General features: G+C 45.4%; 1 protein-coding gene across 4 annotated transcripts in view; it reads right to left on the bottom strand.

Moving 5' to 3' along the window:
- PHF21B (PHD finger protein 21B) overlaps window positions 1-23988 on the bottom strand; it is a 98776-nt gene that overhangs the window by 65891 nt on the left and 8897 nt on the right. For 2 of the 4 annotated variants that reach the window (XM_069968041.1, XM_069968050.1), the window contains exon 1: window positions 15324-15692. The exons of 1 other annotated variant lie outside the window; for it this stretch is intronic. In XM_069968041.1, the coding sequence (XP_069824142.1) occupies window positions 15324-15563 (240 nt within the window). In that variant the 5' untranslated portion in view covers window positions 15564-15692. Of the gene's footprint in view, window positions 1-9776; window positions 9851-15323; window positions 15693-23988 lie in introns of those variants that run through there. One more of the 4 variants, XM_069968058.1, reaches the window with a different exon arrangement.

Below are 23988 nucleotides of genomic sequence, written 5' to 3'. Positions count from 1 at the left end.
GATTCTCAGTCAGGGAGTCGGCTATGGTGATGTTCTTTCTGAAAGTGATAAGTGGCTTCCGGTCAACTACCTCTCTAAGGTCACTATCATGCTGTAACAAAAACCAATGTCTTTTAATAATGTTGGTCACCATATCGTTTTGGTTGCTGTTCTGTAGCGCAAAAGTGAATCTTTTATTGCTAGGGTCGAAGACCTTCTTGGATTGTCTGTGGGATTTATCAGACAAGAGGGAGGTTCTGGGGAGAGTATTAGCCCTAGCGTGTGCCTCTTCTAGGAGGTGAGCTGGATAGCCTCTATTGAGCAAACGGGCCTTGAGGTTGGTAGCTTGCAGCTGAAAACCCTCTTCAGTACTGTTGATGCGTTTCAAACGTAGCATCTGACTGAAGGGTATTGACCTTTTAGTCTGCAAAGGATGGGAGCTGTTAAAATGTAACAAAGAATTTACGGCAGTTTTTTTACGGAAAACAGTGGTAGTAAGACCCTGGGGCGAGGCTTCAACTAAAACGTCAAGGAACTCAAGTGTATGGCCTCCAAAACAAAATGTAAAAAACATATTACGTGAGTTGTGATCATTCAGAAAAGAAACAAAACCCTGAAATTCCTCTTTGGTGCCATTCCAAACAACAAAAATATCGTCCACATAACGGTGGAAAGAAACGATACCCGTGATGTAAGGATTGCATGGAGCAAAAACTAAATCCATTTCCAGTTGTGCCAGAAAGAGATTGGCATACGTGCAGGAGACCGGCGTGCCCATAGCGGTGCCGGTCTCCTGACGGTACCAATCTCCTCTGTAGGTAAAACAGTTGTTCCTCAACACAAATAACAAAGCGTCCCGTACAAAATTACGAAAGTTTAAAGGCTTGTCAAGGCGACCGAGGATGCAATCGACAGCCTCCACACCCGCATCATGAGGGATGCGGGTGTAGAGGCTCTCTACATCCACGGAGGCCAAGGCGAACTCGGGTTGCCAGTGGACATCGGCCAGAACCTGCAGGAAACTATTAGTATCTTTGAGATATGTGACAAAACATTGCAAAATAGGGCTAAGTGCCCAATCTAAGTACTGTGAGAGACCCTCGGTCACTGAGCCGACCGCCGAGACGATGGGACGACCCGGCGGGCGGCTCAGCGACTTATGGATCTTGGGGAGCAGATACCATTTGGGGGAACGGGGGGACTCGGGGATGAGCCGCTCGGCTGTTTTACGGTCTATGGCACCAGTCTGCACATGGGTGTGCAGCAAGGAGCGCAGCTGCTCCTTGATCGAGACTGTGGGGTCTCTACTCAGTCTACTATAAGTAGTAGTGTCCTGCAATTGTCGTGTTGCCTCTAGATGGTAATCTTCCTGGGTCATTATGACGGCAGCGCCGCCTTTGTCCGCACGGCGGACCAGCAAATCGGGCCTGGATTTAAGCCACTTCAAGGCTCGATGTTCACGGTCTGTCAAGTTGGAGGAAGGTGCCGGGTAGGAGAGTGCCTTGACATCTCTCAGGACAGCCTTGTGGAACAAATCCAATGGGCTCCCTGGGGTAACTTGGGGCGAAAAAGTGGAGGGGTTTCCCCCAGTAAAAGGGGTATCTGTGGATACCGAGACCGGGGTCATATCAACTTCAGTGGTATTGTTCGCCATGGAAATGAGGTCTGCACGCTCTAAACCTCACTAAAATCGTGCTGAAAAAAAGCCAAATTGAATATGAACGGATCACCACAGAGTTACTAAAAAGCAAAACGGAATACCGGACAAGACTCCCCGATAACGAGTCTACGGTTTTTCTGAACAAGCTAGAGAAGCGTTTAGTTACTCTTCAAACAGACATTAAAGATCGGAAAAGGGAAAAGTTCGTGAGAGATAAAGCCGATTATGACCAGGGGAGAATTTTTGACTGGAACACAAAAGGCAGAAAGAAGCCTAAACCGACCAGGAGAACACCTGATTTCTGGACAACTGATTCCGAGTCCAGTCAGTCTGACAGTGGGCCGAATTATCCCCAAACGTCAGCCCCTTTAGGCGGCCGACCCGCAGGGGTGGGAAGAAGAGGAGACGGCCCCAATCGGGGCCCACTGAAGAGAAAACAGGTCTCATGGCGGCGACAGTAGACCCTCCAATGGTGGTCAATTTGACAAACGTCACCCTCCCGGACGGATGCGAATCTTTGTTCAACAAAGGACTCAATTATGGCATAAATGAAAAATTTTCCATCACAACCTTCGAAGGCGATTTACATAAAGCAATACGCAAGATTAACCTCCATAAATTCTTCGCCACGCAGAAAAAAACAAACCCCACCAGCAGCGTCTCTGATATACAGTACCACATCGGTCCACTGGGGTTTTTTCCTCCAACCACCTTCGATACCCGTGAACAAGGATGCCTTGCAGACCTCATTTCCATGGCGAACAATACCACTGAAGTTGATATGACCCCGGTCTCGGTATCCACAGATACCCCTTTTACTGGGGGAAACCCCTCCACTTTTTCGCCCCAAGTTACCCCAGGGAGCCCATTGGATTTGTTCCACAAGGCTGTCCTGAGAGATGTCAAGGCACTCTCCTACCCGGCACCTTCCTCCAACTTGACAGACCGTGAACATCGAGCCTTGAAGTGGCTTAAATCCAGGCCCGATTTGCTGGTCCGCCGTGCGGACAAAGGCGGCGCTGCCGTCATAATGACCCAGGAAGATTACCATCTAGAGGCAACACGACAATTGCAGGACACTACTACTTATAGTAGACTGAGTAGAGACCCCACAGTCTCGATCAAGGAGCAGCTGCGCTCCTTGCTGCACACCCATGTGCAGACTGGTGCCATAGACCGTAAAACAGCCGAGCGGCTCATCCCCGAGTCCCCCCGTTCCCCCAAATGGTATCTGCTCCCCAAGATCCATAAGTCGCTGAGCCGCCCGCCGGGTCGTCCCATCGTCTCGGCGGTCGGCTCAGTGACCGAGGGTCTCTCACAGTACTTAGATTGGGCACTTAGCCCTATTTTGCAATGTTTTGTCACATATCTCAAAGATACTAATAGTTTCCTGCAGGTTCTGGCCGATGTCCACTGGCAACCCGAGTTCGCCTTGGCCTCCGTGGATGTAGAGAGCCTCTACACCCGCATCCCTCATGATGCGGGTGTGGAGGCTGTCGATTGCATCCTCGGTCGCCTTGACAAGCCTTTAAACTTTCGTAATTTTGTACGGGACGCTTTGTTATTTGTGTTGAGGAACAACTGTTTTACCTACAGAGGAGATTGGTACCGTCAGGAGACCGGCACCGCTATGGGCACGCCGGTCTCCTGCACGTATGCCAATCTCTTTCTGGCACAACTGGAAATGGATTTAGTTTTTGCTCCATGCAATCCTTACATCACGGGTATCGTTTCTTTCCACCGTTATGTGGACGATATTTTTGTTGTTTGGAATGGCACCAAAGAGGAATTTCAGGGTTTTGTTTCTTTTCTGAATGATCACAACTCACGTAATATGTTTTTTACATTTTGTTTTGGAGGCCATACACTTGAGTTCCTTGACGTTTTAGTTGAAGCCTCGCCCCAGGGTCTTACTACCACTGTTTTCCGTAAAAAAACTGCCGTAAATTCTTTGTTACATTTTAACAGCTCCCATCCTTTGCAGACTAAAAGGTCAATACCCTTCAGTCAGATGCTACGTTTGAAACGCATCAACAGTACTGAAGAGGGTTTTCAGCTGCAAGCTACCAACCTCAAGGCCCGCTTGCTCAATAGAGGCTATCCAGCTCACCTCCTAGAAGAGGCACACGCTAGGGCTAATACTCTCCCCAGAACCTCCCTCTTGTCTGATAAATCCCACAGACAATCCAAGAAGGTCTTCGACCCTAGCAATAAAAGATTCACTTTTGCGCTACAGAACAGCAACCAAAACGATATGGTGACCAACATTATTAAAAGACATTGGTTTTTGTTACAGCATGATAGTGACCTTAGAGAGGTAGTTGACCGGAAGCCACTTATCACTTTCAGAAAGAACATCACCATAGCCGACTCCCTGACTGAGAATCGCGCCACTCCGAATAGGAACTGGCTAGATCGCAACCTGCCGGAAGGCAACAAGCGATGTGGCACTTGTCATTACTGCCCCCAACTGTTGAACAAAGCCTATGTCAACCTTGGAGGCAGAGAGTGTTTTGTCCGTGACTTTATAACCTGCAGAACGACCCACGTCGTCTATGCCATCCTTTGCCCGTGCGGCAGATACTATGTCGGTAAAACTAAACGTCCGATGTGGACACGTTTTAAAGAACATCAGTATTCTGTCCGCACGGGTAAGGGTGTCCCCAGGTTGATCGATCATATACGTACTGCTCATAACAGTGACACTAAGTCATTACGGTTCATAGGTCTAGAACGTATAGATCCCCCCAGCAATGGAGAGGATAGACTAAAACTTCTCCTTAAGCGAGAAACCCGATGGATTCTACGCTTAGATGCTACCGGGCCAAGTGGCCTGAACGAGAGGAACGATCTAAATACTTTGTTATAACTGACCGCAATGTCTATTTGCTTTTGTTGTAGGTTTTTTTATTCTTGTCTTTTGTAACAACTTTATTGATGGTTTTTTTATTCTTGTCCTTTGTAACAACTTTATCGATTGTCTTTCAACAACTTTATTGTTACCTGCATTGCTATTTAAGCACCTCCCCAGCACTCACAGGGCGTTCCTAGCCCGACGAAGCGCCTCTGTAGGCGTGAAACATTTTGTTGCTCCTGCTGAACACACCTGCTTCACCATCTCCCCTCTCCCCGCCTAGCCTACTCTGATGTATCGGAAATAAACCACTTGCATCTTCAGTCCGGTGAGTGCGAGACTCTGTTTCTTGATCCTTGTTCATTTATCCTGCCTTTTTTGTCTCTGCACCGCCGCTCCACGGTTTGGATACAGTTTGTGTGCTATATACTCCAGTCCCGGGTTTCCCACATTGGGTGTACCTTGTAGTTAGTGCCGGCCGGAACTCTCACCATACGTATTCTAATTTGGGTACTATATGGCAGTAGTATTTGCACACTGTTTACTGTTTGGCAGTATTATATATGCAATATATAAAACCTGCATACTGCTGTGATGTGTTCAGTGTACAGTTGTATTATGTGGGCACTGTATAACGTTACCATCCAGGATCTGAGGATGAGGTTGTACCTTGAAACGCGTAATCTCTGTCTTAATAAAACTTGTTTGTACAACTACTCCCATCATCATTAGCAGCTTACTACCATCCAGCCTGTCAGCGCCTACCATCTCGCAGACATCGGACACTGCTGGACCTCTGTCAGTACGCAGTGTATAGCAGTAACATTTGAGTACTGTATTATACTGTTATGTGATTGCTGTATGGCATTGTTATATGATCAGTGTATAGCAGTAGTATTTAAGCATTATGGGGAAGGTTTATCAAACATGGTGTAAAGTGAAACTGGCTCAGTTGCCCCTAGCAACCAATCAGATTCCACCTTTCATTCCTCACAGACTCTTTGGAAAATGAAAGGTGGAATCTGATTGGTTGCTAGGGGCAACTGAGCCAGTTTCACTTTACAGCATGTTTGATAAATCTCCCCCGTATGTGTATGTTTTATGTCAGCATTATATGACGGCATTATTTAGTCACAGTATTTTACTTTATGAGTGTTAAGCCCATATATATATATATATATATATATATATATATATATATATATATATATTGGGCAGAGGCCTCCGCAGCACTTTAGTCAGTCTTGGTTCTCTAGGCGCTATGACGTTACACTTTCCATCCCTGGCACATTGATATCTGCTCCACATCAGGTTTCGCTCCACATCATATCATGTCACCCCACGCTGTGCAGATCTGCTGAGGACTCATCAAATAGGAAGTGATTTAGGACACACGAGTGAATCAGCTTCATGGCCTTTAAGGGAATCTCCTCAGAGAAGTAACATAGTTGACTGACAACACAGGAATCTTCTTACAGTGCAGGGAAAAAAGCTAATGACGTCATTGCTAATAGTCCTGGATTTGTTGGGACTGTCCCAGTCACTGCAAGTATATACCCAAATACAGCAGACACAGGTTATAGTCCTGACTCCTGAACTCTCTGCAGGCCTGGATCCTGTACTGTGCAGGTCGCACCTGCCGTCTGGTCATGTCCTGATGTGTCCTGTGTGGTGGAAGGACTAGGCCTGCATAGGAAGAGCCAGGAGTGTGGGGACAGGAGTTCATGGTCCACAGGTACAAGTGTGATCTGGGGACTGAGTTTTGGAATCTGGAGTCTGATTTACAGTGTCTGATCTGGGGTCTGAATGTCAGGGGTCTGAGGTCTAAATATCTGGGTTCTGGTCTGGGGTCTGAATGTCAGGGTTCTGGTCTGGGGTCTGAATGTCAGGGTTCTGGTCTTGGGTCTGAATGTCAGGGTCCTGGCCTGGGGTCTGAATGTCAGGGGTCTGGTCTGGGGTCGAAATGTCAGGGGTCTGGTCTGGGGTCTGAATGTCAGGGGTCTGGTCTGGGGTCTGAATGTCAGGGGTCTGAATGTCAGGGGTCTGAATGTCAGGGGTCTGGGGTCTAAATGTCAGGGGTCTGGGGTCTGAATGTCAGGGGTCTGAATGTCAGGGGTCTGGGGTCTGAATGTCAGGGGTCTGAATGTCAGGGGTCTGGGGTTAGAATTTCAGGGGTCTGAATGTCAGGGGTCTGGGGTCAGAATTTCAGGGGTCTGGTATGGGGTCTGAATGCCAGGGGCCTGGGGTCTCAATGTCAGGGGTCGGAATGTCAGGGGTCTGGTCTGGTCGGAATGTCAGGGGTCTGGTCTGGGGTCGGAATGTCAGGTTTCTGGCCTGGGAAAAAAAGGTAAGGCTGGCATCAATGATGGGGGAGATAAGGCTGGCATCAATGATGGGGGGTATGGCTGACATCAATGATGGGGGGGGGGGGGGGGGAAGGCTGGCACCAATGATTGGGGGGGGGGGGGGTTACTTTCACTGGAATAATAGGACTTAACTGCTGTGCAAAAGTTATGAATGAAGATGCAGATGCGGCAGTGCTAGGTGTGTCAGTGCAGCAGAGCCAAGTATGTGATTGTGCATAAAAAAACATGATGTGTCTCTGACTCTCTGTTCATCCTGAGCTCCCTGGTTCACAAAAAGGTGCAACTGTAATTTTACAACCTTTTTTTTTAACCTTGAATGCTATTGTTATCTGTTGTCACCCAGCATAGTTCTATGCATTACCTCTGTTTTCATGCTGCTTTGGCCATTGATAAGTTAAACAGATCCGAGACCAGATGCACAACGCTGATCTGCAACCTGCTGGATTATAAAGGCCTCGTATGTGGTCCTCAAACACTTAAGGGTCCTTCACATTACAATTATGCACAAGTATCGGGTATTGTACGGCACCTCGGCTCCCGTTCTCACCACCATAGGAGCCCAACATCATCAATGACATCAAAGAAGCCGGCAACCTGGTAGGGCCCGTCAGCAGCAGGTTAATGTATTATTGACTGGTCAATGGGGAAAGGGAACGGGAAGCTGTCCGGGAGATCCGGTTTCACATACATTGGGCCTACAGGGATGTAACTATATGATGGGCCTGGTGACGACCCAAAGACCCTTCTGCACATTAGAAAACTATACTATAAGTGGCTCAGTCTGGATACAGCTACTCTGGGAAGACATCTATCCCATCTGTGTACTTCAGGTATACATATATCTATCCACAATATAAGGCCAGTGGCTGTATCTCCTGATCCGAGGACAGATGGTATTTCCATTCCCTCTGGCTGTTTATAGTTGTAAAATGGAGTAAAGGGATAGCCCCCGGGCTTGTTCCTGCAGTCCCACCTATCCTGTATGCTAATTCTGGAGGGACAGAAGAGAAAAGGAGAACCTGTTTAGGTCCTCTCGCCCATCAGGCCAAGCACAGAACACCCATCATTCTTTATAAACACAACACAAGTCATGTAATACAGCACCAAGGCTATAATAACACTACAGGATGGAAGAATCATATGATAGATATATGACATCTATGCAACCTATAAGATCATATGTGTACAAAGAAGATCAACCTATCTAATGATAAGCACATTTCGTCAAAGACTTAAAGGGTAACTCCAGCAAAGCCTAAAAAAGTATTTGTAGACAGAGATGATTCCGACAGATTAAACCCTAGGTTTTTGGGGTTTTTTTTTACTTGGGGGGGGGGGGGCTTAGCAGAAAACTCTAGAGCAGGGGTCCTCAGCTGGACCACGGAGGCCAGCTGTCCGGACCCCTGCTGCAGCTCGGTGTACCTGTATACTGAGCTGCGCTGCTCCCCTCTGCAAAGTAACTATGAGCGCTTGTAACGAGGTCTTTGTACTGCTGAGTGAGCACACAAAGGGGGGCTATATACTACTGGGGAGCACAAGGTAGGGCTCTATATACTATTGGGGGACTGCACAGGAGGTCTATATGGGAGGGGGAGCACACAAGGGGTCTATATACTACTGGGGAGCACAAAGTGGGGGTCTATATACTACTGGGGGAGCAAACAGGGGGGCTATATATTACTAGGGAGTGTACAGGGGGGCTATATACTACTGGGGGAGCGCACAGGGGTCTATTACTACTGGGGGAGCACACAGGGCTGCTATAATATACTGGGGGAGCGCACAGGGGGCTATATACTACTTGGGGAGCACACATGGGGCTATATACTACTGGGGGAGCGCACAGGGGGACTATATGCTACTGGGGGAGCACACAGGGCTGCTGTAAACTACTGGGGGAGCGCACAGGGGGCTACATACTACTGGAGGAGCACACAGGGCTGCTCTAAACTACTGGGGGAGCGCACAGGGGGCTACATACTACTGGAGGAGCACACAGGGCTGCTCTAAACTACTGGAGGAGCGCACAGGGGGCTATATACTACTTGGGGAGCACACATGGGGCTATATACTACTGGGGGAGCGCACAGGGGGACTATATGCTACTGGGGGAGCGCACAGGGGGACTATATGCTACTGGTGGAGCGCACAGGGGGACTATGTACTACACATTTACTACTGGTGTTCAGCTCGGACCTTCACCTGACAATAGACCCCGATAAGTGGACCTTCACTAAAAGTTGTTGAGTACCCCTGCTCTAGAGGGGATATGAGCAGTGTCCCATTATGAGGCATCTGGAGACAGGGGACCGATCTGTTCTCTTGCTGTGTCCCCTAACTCTAGGTAGGTAGGTAGATAGATAGATAGATAGATAGATAGATAATACATAGATAGATAGGAGATAGATAGATAGATAGATAGGAGATAGATAGATAGATAGATAAGAGATAGATAGATAGATAGATAGATAGGAGATAGATAGATAGATAGATAGATAGATAGATAGATATGCACTACTTCCCACCTTCGGATCCCCCTATTGCAGCACTATTATTCTGCACAGCATACATATGCTGATGACAAGAATCAGTCAAACAACTCTCTGAGCCATCTGAATTTCTCTGGCCTTGGTCCTGCACATACATTACCCCCTCCCCCTCAAAAAGGTGTGTGTGTGTGGGGGGGGGGGGGGTACTTTAGTGCCAGGATTAAAGTTTGCACCAGGCCCAGAGAAATACAATCTCCAGCCTGCAGGGGACATCCCATCAGAAGTGCAGCCATGGATATAAGTACTTATCAGGCTGTATTACCAGATGTCGGGCGGCGGCCATTTTGTTTGAATCATAGTAATACATAGGATACATTGATGGTAACACACACTGGTTGTAGATACTGTATAGTATAATGGTTACTTACTGGTGATAGGCACTAGGGGATATGTATGAAACCAGTGAAGCAGTTGCCCCTAGCAACCAATCAGAATCCAGCTTTCATTATTTAGAGACCTTTTTTTAAAAAAATGAAAGCAGGAATCTTATTGGTTGCTATGGGCAACTGCTCCAGTGATCATCTGCACAAGGCTTGATAAAGGTAACCAGATAACAGTATGTGGGCACTGTATGGCACTAGGGTAGGATACCGCTAATCAGCCACTGTATAGTATGGGTATTTGAGCAATGTGTAATTTTAGGTATTTGGGCACTGTATATAATGGGTATTTGGGAACTGTTTGGCACACTTTGGGCACTGTATATAATGGGTATTTGGGAACTGTATGACCCTCTTTGGGCACTGTATATAATGGGTATTTGGGAACTGTTTGGCACACTTTGGGCACTGTATATAATGGGTATTTGGGAACTGTTTGGCACACTTTGGGCACTGTATATAATGGGTATTTGGGAACTGTATGACCCTCTTTGGGCACTGTATATAATGGGTATTTGGGAACTGTATGGCACTCTTTGGGCATGGTATATAATGGGTATTTGGGCACTGTATGGCACTGTATATAATGGGTATTTGGGCACTATAAGGCACTCTTTGGGCACTATATATAATGGGTATTTGGGCACTGTATGGCACTCTTTGGGCACTGTATATAATGGGTATTTGGGCACTATGTTACACTCTTTGGGCAATGTATATAATGGGTATTTGGGCACTGTATGGCACTCTTTGGGCACTGTATATAATGGGTATTTGGGCACTATGTGGCACTCTTTGGGCAATGTATATAATGGGTATTTGGGCACTGTATGGCCCTCTTTGGGCACTGTATAAAATGGGTATTTGGGCACTGTATAGCCCTCTTTGGGCAATGTATATAATGGGTATTTGGGCACTATGTGGCACTCTTTGGGCAATGTATATAATGGGTATTTGGGCACTGTATGGCCCTCTTTGGGCACTGTATAAAATGGGTATTTGGGCACTGTATAGCCCTCTTTGGGCAATGTATATAATGGGTATTTGGGCACTATGTGGCACTCTTTAGGCAAGTATATGATGAGTATTTGGGCACTGTATGGGTGCTGTATATAATAGATATTTGGGCACTGTATGGCACTCTTTGGGCACTGTATATAATGGGTATTTGGGCACTGTATGGGTGCTGTATATAATGGATATTTGGGCACTGTATGGCACTCTTGGCACTGTATATAATGGATACTTGGGCACTGTATGGGTGCTCTATATAATGGGTATTTGGGCACTGTATGGCACTGAATATAATGGATACTTGGGCACTGTATGGGTGCTGTATATCCTGGGTATTTGGGCACTATATATAATAAGTATTTGGGCACTGTATGCCACTCTTTAGGCACTGTATATAATGGGTATTTTGGCACTGTATGGCACTCTTTGGCAACTGTGTGTATAATAAGTATTTAAGCACTGTATGGTATTTTTTGGCAACTGTATATAATGGGTATTTGGGCACCCTATGGCACACTTTGGGCACTGTATATAATAGATAGTTGGGTCCTGTATGGCACACTTTGGGCAGTGTATATAATAAATAGTTGGGCACTGTATATAATGGGTATTTGAGCACTGTATGGCCCTCTTTGGGCACTGCATATAATGAGTATTTGTGCTCCGTATTGGCACCGTCACTGTTATGGGGCCATATATACAGATATATAATACTTAATACTCTTAGTTAGTATTATACATTACCTTCAGTGACATACCCTGACAGAATAGTGCCATATAGTGTACAAATACCCAAACTATATGGGTGCTGTCAAAGATCAGAGTACGCTAAAATAATAATAATAATATCCAAATGACATCCTTTATAAATGCTGCAGGTATCTGGGGCCCACCACAGGAAATGATCCTGGGGGCCCACAAATGAAGAACCAGTGAGAAACAACATGTCAGGTTCTAAAGCTGGGGGTCCATCGGAGGATTCTCCGATCCTCCATTAGGCCAGTCCGACACTGATTATATGGCGCTATTTGGGCACTGTGTGTAACTGTTACGGGCACTATATGATACCAGTAATAAAACACTGTATAGTATATAAAGCTGTACACTATATGGCACTATTTAGGCACTGTGTGTAACTGTTTAGGGGCACTACATAATACTAGTAAATAAACACTGTATAGTATATAAAGCTGTACACTATGGCACTACTTGGGCACTATATGGCACCGCTTACAGGCACTACATAATACTAGTAATTAAATACTGTATAGCTATGTGTACTCTGTATGGCACTACTTGGGCACTATGTGGCACTGTACATGATACTAGTAATTAAATACTGTATAGCTATGTGTACTCTGTATGGCACTACTTGGGCACTATGTGGCACTGTACATGATACTAGTAATTAAATACTGTATAGCTATGTGTACTCTGTATGGCACTATTTGGGCACTGTATGGCACTGCTATTTGGATACCAATATGGTAATGGGGCTAGTTTTTTTCTTTGGTCAAATATCCACATTGGGGTAATATATCACAGATCTATGGCTGGAAATCACCTTGAAGCTCATCTTGTAATAAACATGGAAACCAAAATGAAACCTTATAGATGGTGCAGCCAATATGTTGTCAGCACTGTATACAAAAAAAAAACAACATAAAAGGCAATAAAGATCCAATCAAGAACCTGGGGTCGAAGGGCAAAGTCATGCTAGGACGAAAGGAATCACCGTATCGACTGATAAAGATGTTTTATAAACTTTATTGTTGCAAAAAAAAACGACCGCAGTGGTCGCCACTGCATAAACTTGGCCAAACAACGAGAAGCCGACATAAAACAAAGGGCAAGGTAATATCACCGAGGCAATATGTAATGCAAACAAGCAGCTGAGGTCTCAATCCCCCCACAGTGCTGCAGCCCCTTCTCCTCCAAGCTCCATATTTAACAGGCTGCATGTTGTGTGACAAGAATTAAGTCAGTACAGGGACGGGGGAATGACAACGCGCATCAGATTATTAGACCTCGGCCAATGAGATTTATAGAGCAATGAAAAAAAAAAAAAATGAAGCAATGAACTGAATGATAATGTGTCATGATAAATCACTCGCTCAAAGTACAGTTTATGAAGCAGTTCCATAAAGTAAGAAAAGATAATGGCGGCGGCTAGCGGAAAAACCAAGGAACGTAAAAAGGCGAAAAGCAAAGAATAAAAAAAAAAAAAAAAAAAGATTGTGATGGATGGGATGTGACACACATGTGCTTATAAAACCAATCAAGGCCTAATAATAATACCGCCATACCACGACTATAAACTTTACCACAGTCCCGTCTCGATCAAAACAAGTACTCCGACGCCTTCTATATACTTATATATAAATATAGAGGCTGGGGGAGGGGATAAGAGGAGTGTGAAGTATGCATGCACTTGTTCCCTATGCAGGAGGAATGACTGCAGATGTGCTTTGTAAAGCGGAATATAAACAGGCTTCATTGTCGGGGGGAAAAAAAAAAAATCTGCACCATTGAAAAGAAGCGAAGTCAACAGCTTGCCTTAGGTGAAAAGATTTGTTTCGCTAAGAAAGAAAAGTATCTGATTTCCGATTGCGTAGAGTGATTAAACATCTTTGTGTTCTGTGTGAGTAGAAGGTGGAAGAGGAGAAGAGAAGGGGGGGGGGGGATGTTATCCCCTCCCCCTCCAAAAATGGCATCAAAGCAATCAAAATGGTAATGTTCAGCATGAATGGGGCCCCATCCCCCCTAGCTCAAACTCTGCAGACTTTTCTCCATGTTGGACAGGAAAAAAAAAAAAGAAAAAGAAAAAGCAACACCCCTTTCCAGGCACAAAATGGAAGCTTCCACTACCAAACTGAGAGTGCTGACAAACCCACATTAACACGGCAAGGTTTCCAAACTCGAGCAGAAGTAGGAGAAGAAGCTGAAATCAGGGATCGGGGGTGACGGAGGAGATGGAGGGTTGGGATGTGTCGAAAGGGAAAGGAGCTGTCTTAAGTTTGGTGCTGAAAACTGCTGCATTCCTAAGGAAGCTCGATCGATTCATTCTAAAGAGAAAGGGGGGGGGGGGGAGGTCGGAAAGAAACATGAAAGCTGCACAAATGCGCCCTAGGGTGTTACGGAAGGAGAAATAACGCCCTGCCAGCGTACGATGCACTTGGGGGAGAAGTTCCGATTGCGCATTTCACTACACCGAGAGAGGAAGAAGAAAGCTTTTTTCAATGGCATCTGTCCATGGTGCTGAAAGGCGTACGACCACACAACACACATTGCCTCCCCCTCCCATTTCCGGCACAGCACAACCAGGGAGGAGGGCTAGAAAAGAGATGGGGGGGGGGGGGAGAACTACACTTCTGGCAAGCAAGTATGTCTTCTGTTCTACAAATAATATGTTAGTATACGGACTGAGATTGCCGTGACGTGACAGGTGGGCACAAACAATTGGATGGAAATGTACACCGAGATACTGTAAGAAGCAACTTAGCTTTGACACGTTGACACGCTACTTAATGTTAGGCACTCTCTTAGTCACAGCACCTGTTTACTATATCTGGTTGCGCAGTAAAGTTACGCCGCAAATAAAAAAATTTCCACTACCGGCGAGCGCAGAGTTAACTTTAAGAGTGAAGAGAGTGAAAGTGTCTCGGTAAAGAGAGGAGGAGGAAAAAAAAAGTGCTCAATGGATGGGCTGCCGCAGCAATCTGCAACAAAGGGCACTTCCAACACCCATCTGCTACTGCTGCTGAGCTACTCTCGAAATAAACACCCGCCCCCCCCCCCCTCCTCCACCACCTCCTCTAATCAAAGTCAACCAAAGAGAGTACACGTTTTTTTACACCTTCCTAAAAACATGTCGACCAACTCAAAATGGATGCCTAGAGAAAAAAAAAAAAGCAATGTAACTAGTAGTCCTGTGAGAGTGAGTGTGGTCGAAGAAGAAAATGGTGCACGCGGTGAACTCAACAACCTTGACGGAGGGGGTTGAGAGGAATGGCAGACTTTTATAGGGTGTTGACAAAGTAGAGAATGAGTCTATATGACCGATACATCATGGTACTGATGTGTCATTGAGGGATGTGTCATAATTCATTTTGGATGGACTCTTGCAGAGAGAACTTCTTCTCTATCGGAGACTAAACTGTAGACAACAACCATCTAACTGTTATGCTGGTCCAAATACAAGAACTTGGAGGAAGATGGGAGTCAACTCAACCCCCCCACCCCCAACTGGGTGAGAGTCGAAAGATGTGAATGATGGGGATAGATGGATCCCAGTGAGTTATCTCCTACCTCTTTCCTGTAAATATCCATGGAGCTAAGGTGATTCTACTCCATAGTCATGATCCCACCATGAAAGATGCCAAGCTGATAAAGTTTGTCATCCTTGCAGTGCACAGCTGTACTCCATCACAACACAAGCAATCCAAGAAGCACAACCAGAGGAAAGAACAGAAAAAATAGACAAAAAATTGCAACAAAAAAAAAAAAAGCAACCGCATTTACCTGTGGATCTTGCTTCATCCGTGCAAGTAGTTTATAAGGAGGTAAGGAAAATATGGAATCTATGGTTCCTCGCACAAACAAAGTATATCCAGGAAGAAAAAAAAAAAGAAGTAGTAGTGTCACGGGAGGAGGAGGAAGAAGAAGAAGAAAGTGTTTCAAGTTTGATGGAAATGGGGAGGAACAAAGAAGCAAGTAAACACACAGTGAGTGTGCAAGGCAGTTTCCCCCAAGCCAGCTCATAAATATTCAGGTCTCGTCCTAATCTCCACGCAGCAGCACCGCATTACTTCCAAATCCTTGTTGCTTGCTCTAGCAAAAGACAAGAGAGGGAGGGGGCAGGGAAAGAGGAGGGAGGGGAGGAAGAAGTAGTGAGAGAGGGAGGAGAAAAAGGGAAAGGGGGGGAGTGGGGAGAAGGGGAGGGGGATGTGAGAGAAGAGAGAAACAAGGGGAAGGGAAGGGAGAAGGAGGGGGGAAGAGTGGGGAGAATGGAGCGAAAGGGGGACAAAACCCGGGGAGAAAAGTGAAAGTGCCTACTGGGTAGTGCTGGCGGTGGGAAGGAAGAGAGGCGATGCAGGGGGAGTTGGTACATGAAGTTCTTAGAGGAGACTGGAGGAATACTGAAGTATGAGGCAAGAAGGACAGATGGCAGAGAGTAAATATGATAAGGTTGGAAAGTAAAAGTGATGCAAGCGAATGTACTGCGAGCGAAGGAGGGAGGGGAGCGGAGGGGGGGCGGGAGAGAACACGACATTGTACATTGTACTACGGGGAATGTTTACTTTTAGCGCAATGAATAAAAGGAAGGATGGAGAGAAAGGCGGAAGGAAGTAAAGGAGGCGAAGGCGAAAAGAAAGTTAGGGAGGGAGCAGGAGAGGAAGGGAAGAAAGTAAGAGGATAAAAAGAGGGAAGAAAATATGGAGGGGGAGGAAGGGGGAAGACGACCTTGTAGAGTGTATTATGGGGAATGTTGACTCTCAGGGCAGTGGATAAAAGAGGGAAGAAATGGAAGGAAAGAAAGAAGGAAGGAAAGGCGGATGGAAGGAAAGAAGGAATGGGGGAGAGAAAATAGAAGGAAGTAATGGAGGCGAGGATAGAGAGAAAGTTAAGGGGGGAGCAAAAGAGGAAGGAAAGGAGGGCGAGAGAGAATACAATGTGGTCTATTATATTGTACTATGGGGAATGTTTACTTTCAGTGCAGGGAATAGAGAGGAGGAGGAAAGGAAGGAAGGAAGGAGGAGAAGATTTAAGAAAGAAAGGGGGCAAGTGGGAATACGACATTGTTTATTGCACTATGGGGGATGTTTATTTTCTGCACATTTAAGGAAGGAAGGATACATAGGAGAAAAGACGGAAGGAAAGAAGAGAAGAAAGTTCAGCAATAAAGAAATGAAAGAAGACAACATTGTAGTATATAGAATGTTTACTTTCAGTGCATTAAATGAAAGGGAGAAAGGATTTGGGGGGCCAAAAACATGAAGAAAGTAATGAAGGAAAGGAAAGTTACGATGGAGCAGGAATGAAAGGAAAGAAAAGTCAAAAGAGGAGGAAAAAAAGCAGAAATGGGGCCACTAGGAAACACAGAGGAATGTGAGGCCAGGAAAGATGGGGGATGAGGTGGAGCATGAGGAGAACGTGGTGGAGATAGAAATGGATGTTTCTCCAGATATAATGTGAGAAGTAATCTACTGAAGATGCGGCAGTGCACATGAAGTTCTTAGAGAAAACTGAAGACAAATGAAAAATAAGGAGTAAGACACAAGGAGGAAGGAGGAAACCAAGATAAGATAGTGTGGAAGTGTGGAAGTGATTGACGAGGGAAGGGGAGTGAGAAGAGGGGGAGGGAGCTGGAGAGAGGAGGGAGAACTAGAGATGAAGGAAAGGGGGTAAAGATGGAGGAGTAAAGAGAGGAAAAGAAGAGGAATTTGTTGGGGGTAAGGGAGGAAGATTGGAGAAGTGTTGGAAGGAAATATGGAAAGTGATAGGAGGAGAACAGATGGGTGAACACTACGATAAGCCGGGCAGTAAACATGATGCATGAAGGAAACCGAGAAAGGATAGAGTGATCAATTGTTAGAAAATGAGGTATAAGAGCAAGCTGCAGGGCCAGAAGGCACAACCCTCGACCTACCATAACACTGGTGGCTTCTTATATAGTGGAGGTATTACCCCTGTACCCTCTATAGCTACATAATACAGAGGGGTGAAAACTATGAGAGAAGGGTAAGAGTACGGAGAAGGCAAGGACATGGAAGGAGAAAGATGAGGAGTGGGGGAAGGAGAAGTTAAGGGAAAGAAAATTCACAAGAGATGACTACTGGTAAGGAAGGTGAATGGCAGAAATATGAAGAAGAAGTGGAGAATAGCTGAAGTGAATGAATCAAGAAGTAACGTCCAAGGAAGATGGAGGGAGAGTAAATAGGATAAGATGGAAAGTATAAATGATGCAGCAATCACTTCCCCTGAGTAAATACTACTCCACATTGATGTAGATGTAGGGAGGGTTTACCTAGAAGGGAATACACGAGGAAAAAAGAATAGACAGGGAGATGGGGACAAAGAGAAAGAGAAGACATCTACAAGATGTCAGGCCCAAAGACTAAGGGTGTTATTACACTGGCCGATGGGGGCCCGATAATAACTGTAAACGAGCTAGATAGGCGCTCGTTTACTGGGCCTATTACACGGCCCAATTATCGTTTAACAAGGGCTGCAGGGACATCGTTACCAATGTCCTTGCACCTCTTGCTTAACTTTATACATTACCTATCCAGGCTGCAGGGCTCCTCTTGCGGTCTTCTTCTCCCACAGGCTGCGGCAGTCCCAGCCAGTGATTGGCTGAGCGGCCTGTCAGCTCAGACAGGCCGCTCTGAAGCTGTAGAGCGCAGGACCCGGGGAGAAGAAGACCGCAAGAGGAGCCCTGCAGCCTGGGTAGTTAATGTAAATCGTAGCGATGTGCAGTCGGCGCCCGACAATTATAGGTTCAAACCTATATTAATGATCAGCTGATGATCGTTGTCATCGGCTCATTGTTGTATTTATTACACGGAACGATAATCGTTGAATCGGGCTGATTCGGCTAATAATCGCTCCGTGGAATAGGCCCTTAAGATTTATCAAACATGGTGTAAATTGAAACTTGGCCCAGTTGCCCCTAGCAACCAATCAGATTCCACCTTTCATTTTCTAAAGAACCTGCGAGAAATGAAAGGTGGAATCTGATTGGTTGCCAGGGGCAACTGAGCCAGGGTCACTTTACACCATATTTAATAAGTCTCCCCCTAAGTCTGTACTACTGAGACACCATTGTGGTTATATTGTCTTTTCCTGATTTCTGTCAAGCTCAGTCTACTCAGGCGTGAACCCTCAGCATCTGCATCAATAGCTACATCCTCACCGGCTTTAAAAAGTAGAGGTTGCCTAGATCTATACGTGACTATTGATAGAAACAGCGATGACTCCAACTTGATGCAAGTGATAGTTCACCTCCAATCTTTGCAACATCTACATGAGGTTTATGTTCTTCCCATGTTATGGTGGGTTGCCTCCAAGTCATGCAGCAGAACCGAATACAACCCATACACAGGTGTGGCAGTGGTGTCAGTGGTGGTCCTCACAGACCCCCTCCCCTGATCATATATACACCTGCCCTTAAATATGCTTGGGGGGGGGGGATTTTCTGACCCTTAAAGTAGTTGTACTAGTGATCTTAAAATAAGAGATAAGTGTATGATATGATTTGACATCCCCACCCTCAATCACCACCACCTGCTCAGAAATTTTGAAAATATGGCCCAACTTTCCTGTTGGAACGGATCCATCCTATTTAAAGGAGGGTCCATCGAAAATCATTTTCTTTTAAATCAACTGGTTTCAGAAAGTTATACAGATCTGTAATTTAATTCTATTTAAAGAATCACCAGGCTTCAAGTAGTTATCAGCTGCTTTATGTCCTGCAGGAAGTGGTGTATGCTTTCCAGTCTGACACAGTTCTATCTGCTGCCACCTCTGTCCATGTCAGGAACTGTCCAGAGCAGGAGAGGTTTTCTATGGGGATTTGCTGCTGCTCTGGACAGTTCCTGACATGGACAGAGGTGGCAGCAGAGAGCACTGTGTCAGACTGAAAAGAAAACACTACTTCCTGCAGGACATACATCAGCTGATAAGTGCTGGAAGACTGGAGATTTTTAAACAGAAGTAAATTACAAACCTATATAACTTTCTGAAACCAGTTGACTTGAAGGAAAAAGATTTTTGCCGGAAAACCACTTAAAGTCTATGGAAACTGCCAAGTAGCAAAGAACAGCTCCCATAGACCTCCAGCTGTTGCAAAACAACAATTCCCATCACACCAAAGCTTTAGCCGTCCAGGCGTGATGGCAATTATAGTTTTAAAGTAGTTTGGAGGGCCACAGTTTCCCGCCTGTACTATAGAGAATGGGGGAGAGTTATCAAACATGGTGTAAAGTGAAACTGGCTCAGTTGCCCCTAGCAGCCAATCAGATTCCACCTTTCATTCCTCACAGACTCTTTGGAAAATGAAAGGTGGAATCTGATTGGTTGCTAGGAGCAACTGGGCCTGTTTCACTTTGCACCATGTTTGATAAATCTCCCCCAATAAGTGGATCACTCGTGATCAACCCTTTTCTCAAAATCTTCTCATCAGTCATAACAACACCCCCCCCCCCCCCCCCCCGTGAGGTTATAATGATGGGACAACCCCTTTAACACTAGGCCCCAACCTTCTCCAATAACTAAATATTACACACTCTAATAAACCTGCCCTTTAAATGGCACCCTCTACATCATGATGACCTCCCATACAGTATATAGGCACCTTTTTAACCAATTAGTGACATGGTCACAGTATCACCGGCACAGGACGGAAATTTAACTATATATACATATATATATATATATATATAATATATATATATATATATATATTAGTCATAAGGGTTATTATCAGGGGTTGAAAGATCCCTTTAACTAGGCCCAGTCCAGCGTCTAGAGTCTGTAGAATCCAATTTGGCGCATTCCTTCTCTAGTGCACAAGGTGTTACTCGTCAGGTGCCTCCACTTTTTTAGATTAATATATGTTGCTAAGAGACACAACACTTTAGGAGAAGATTTGTGACACACATGAGTGATGTGACTGTAAAGCGACAGATAATATTTACTGCGTTACGGGCTCCAAACTCTCTCTCAATTATTAATCCACAGAAGATTTGTGATTTTTTTTTATTTCTTTGGAAGAAGGACTGAGCTAATTTACACTGTCACGTCCTCGATGGCAGATCTAACCTATAGCGTCTCCTGAAGTGCCCTGGATTTAAAGGAAAAGCTTCACTTTTCCACTTTTCCTTAAAGGTGTTCTCCTGACTTTTTGTATATACATAGTAATATAATAGAGAGATTGAGAGGATTAATTGCACCTGTTGATCTTGTTACCTATATATAAAACACCTGTCCACACACTCAATCAATCACATTCCAACCTGTCCACCAAGGCCAAGACCTTAGACCTGTGTAAGGACATCAGGGACAAAATTGTAGACCTGCACAAGGCTGGGATGGGCTACAGGACAATAGGCAAGCAGCTTTGTGAAAAGGCAACAACTGTTTGGGGCCATTATAAGAAAATGGAAGAAATACAAGATGACTGTCACGTTCCTCGGTCTGGAGAACAAAAGATGTCGCCTCATGGGGTAAGGATGATTCTGAAAAAGGTCAGGAATCAGCCCACAACTACACAGGAGGACCTGGTCAATGACCTGAAGTGAGCTGGGACCACACTCTCATAGATCACCATTAATAACACATAGAGTAATATCCTGCAGGGCACGCAAGGTCCCCCTGCTCATGCCAGCATATGTCCAGACCTGTTTGAAGTTTGCCAATGACCATCTAGATGACCTAGAAGAGGCATGGGAGAAGGTCATGTGGTCACATTTTGGTATCAACTCCACTCACCGTGTTCATAGAAACAAGAAGGATGAGTACAGCCCCAAGAAACAAGTTCTCTTTTCTTGTCCTCCATGCACAGGATAAGGGGTAAGTATGAGACTGTGGGGGTCCGACCTCTGGGCCTCCCAGGGATATTTAGAACGATGCCCCGCCTCCTTTATTTGGAATGGAGCCACGGGTCGACACATGATCCGCATCTCTATTCATTCTCTATGGAGCCATCAGAGATATCCAAGTACAGCACTTAGATATCTCCGACAAGTAAAAAACTTGACAAACCCCTTTAAAGGGGTTGTCCAGGCTTAGAAATATGGCTGCTTTCTTCAACACAGTTCCATTGAAGTGAATGTAGCTGAATTGTAATACCACACACAACCAAAGGACAGGGGTGGCGCTGTTTTTGTAAGAAAGTAGCTGTGCTTGTTCTAATCCTGGATAACCCCTTTAAGGCCAGTAGGCGCCAGTACAAAATATGTCACAGGGCCCCTCGATTATAATTCTTCACTTCTAGTATTAGGTTTTTCATATTGAAAAGAGAGACTTGAGCCCTCTTTGGCTACTGGGCCCCCTATAGCTACACCCCTGGGTCTCCTTATTATCACAGGACTACAGTCACAGGTGACATCAGTATATAGATAACAGAGACTGGAGTATAATAATAGGTAAGGGCCCTATTCCACCGGACGATTATCGTTCAGATTATCGTTAAATCGTTAGAATCTAAACGATAATCGTTCGGTTGAAATGCAGTTAACGATTAACGACCGAACGAGAAATCGTTGATCGCTTTATAAGACCTGGACCTATTTTAATCGTTGCTCGTTCACAAAACGTTCGCAAACCATTCGCATTGGATAAGACATCGTTCGGTCGTTCGCAATAGATACGAACACAATAGCGAATAAATAGCAATAGCAATAAAATCGCAATTATGATCATAAGTAACGATTATCGTTCCATGGAAATGAGTGAACGTTTTCAGGTCTTTCGCAATAGCGGTCGTTTGAGATCGTTAATCGTTAACGATTATGCAAACGATAAACGTCCGGTGGAATAGGGTCCTAACACAATAGCTGCTGCTCACAACTCAGCCTCCCCCTCCCTGTAGAATGGCGCCTATAAAGGTCACTGAGCATGCCCACAAGCCTTTCTCATTCATCTGATTGGGACCAAATCAGCATAAATGGGATAAACAGTGCCAATGCCAACTCCAAAGGAAATCTACTCACTTAAGAGAGTTGCGCCATGGTAGACTCCAACAGCTCTTCTGGTAACGTTCCTTAGGGTCCTTTTAGAGAAGCCAATGGCGGCCCAATAAATAATGTCAACGAGCACCGATCTGCTAGATCGGCGTTTGTTTACTGAGCTTATTACACGACTCAATGATTGTTTACCAAGGGCTGCATATATATCTATATATATATATTATCGTTATTGATGTCCATGCAGCCCTTGCCCTGAACTGTTAGACATTACCTCTCCAGCGCTCTTTTCGACCCGGTGTCAACTTTTTCCCTAACCAAGAGTATTGTTCAAATATTGTCCCTTCATTTCAATGGGACAGGTCCTGTCTATTGTTGCCTATGGGGTTAGAGTAAATAAAATCTAGGCAAACCTATCCCCAACCTTGAATTCTCCTGTAGAAGATCATACCACACCCTGGAGTCTATGAAGCCCATCTAGTACAACTGGACAGAGAGTGAAGATTTTGGCTGTATATCCCAGCTGTACGTTGTATATTCCAACATATACTGTGGTGTGCCCCTAACTTATCCACAGGGTTCAGCAGAATGTTTGGTCTGTTTTATACTGGTTTACGCTTTATTTGTAAGATGTGCCATTCATGTCAGCTTTCCTCCAGAAACAGCGCCACACCTGTCTGTAGGTCGGATCTGGTACTGCAGAGCTGTAATACCACATATAACCTGTGGACAGCTGTGGCGCTTTTTAGGTGTTCCTGACACATTGAGAGTTTGGGGGCTATTCAATAGATACTGCTAACAAGAAGGAAAAGTCAACAGGTCAAAGGTCAAGCTTTATTTATTGTGAATGCTGAGGGTCCTAGTGACCACAACTTGTCCATAAAGTTGTTGCTCCCTGTTATCAGCCATTCTGACCTATCATTATTAGACATTGTGATTATTCCCTAGGGCTATAGAATGAGACCTGGGGACTGCAGTGTTCTTCAATGGGATGAAGGGACCTCCATATACACTGACATACAGAGGCAATTTCTTCCTATAGGTGTAAGGCTATGTTCACACTATGTAAAGGTACGGCCGTTGTTGCCGATGGCAACAACGGCCGTACTTTTAGTGCAGTGGAACAATGCCTGTTTCTTTATGGGATCCCAGCCGGAGCGTATACACATCGTACACGCTCCGGCCAGGATCCCATACGGGGCCGCAAATAACTGACATGTCAGTTTTCTGCGGCCGGAATTCAGTGAATTTCGGCTGCAGAAAGACCTGTCCGTTCACACAGTGAAGCGATCGGCGCCGGCCGCTCGCTTCACTGTGTGCTATGGTAAGCTCTGATGCGGGCGCACGCTGATGCTGATACGCCCGCATCAGAGCTCTGCGGCAGGAAAGATCATCCGGCCGGTACTTAAGTACCGGCCGAGATGATCCGGCCAGAGACCAGCCGTTCCGTGACCCGGCCGGGGTCACAGAACGGCCGGTTTCTTACGTAGTGTGAACAT

This window comes from Dendropsophus ebraccatus, chromosome 1, assembly GCF_027789765.1.
Source record: "Dendropsophus ebraccatus isolate aDenEbr1 chromosome 1, aDenEbr1.pat, whole genome shotgun sequence".
NCBI lineage: Eukaryota > Metazoa > Chordata > Amphibia > Anura > Hylidae > Dendropsophus > Dendropsophus ebraccatus.
This window is presented reverse-complemented; position numbering and strand designations above follow the sequence as displayed.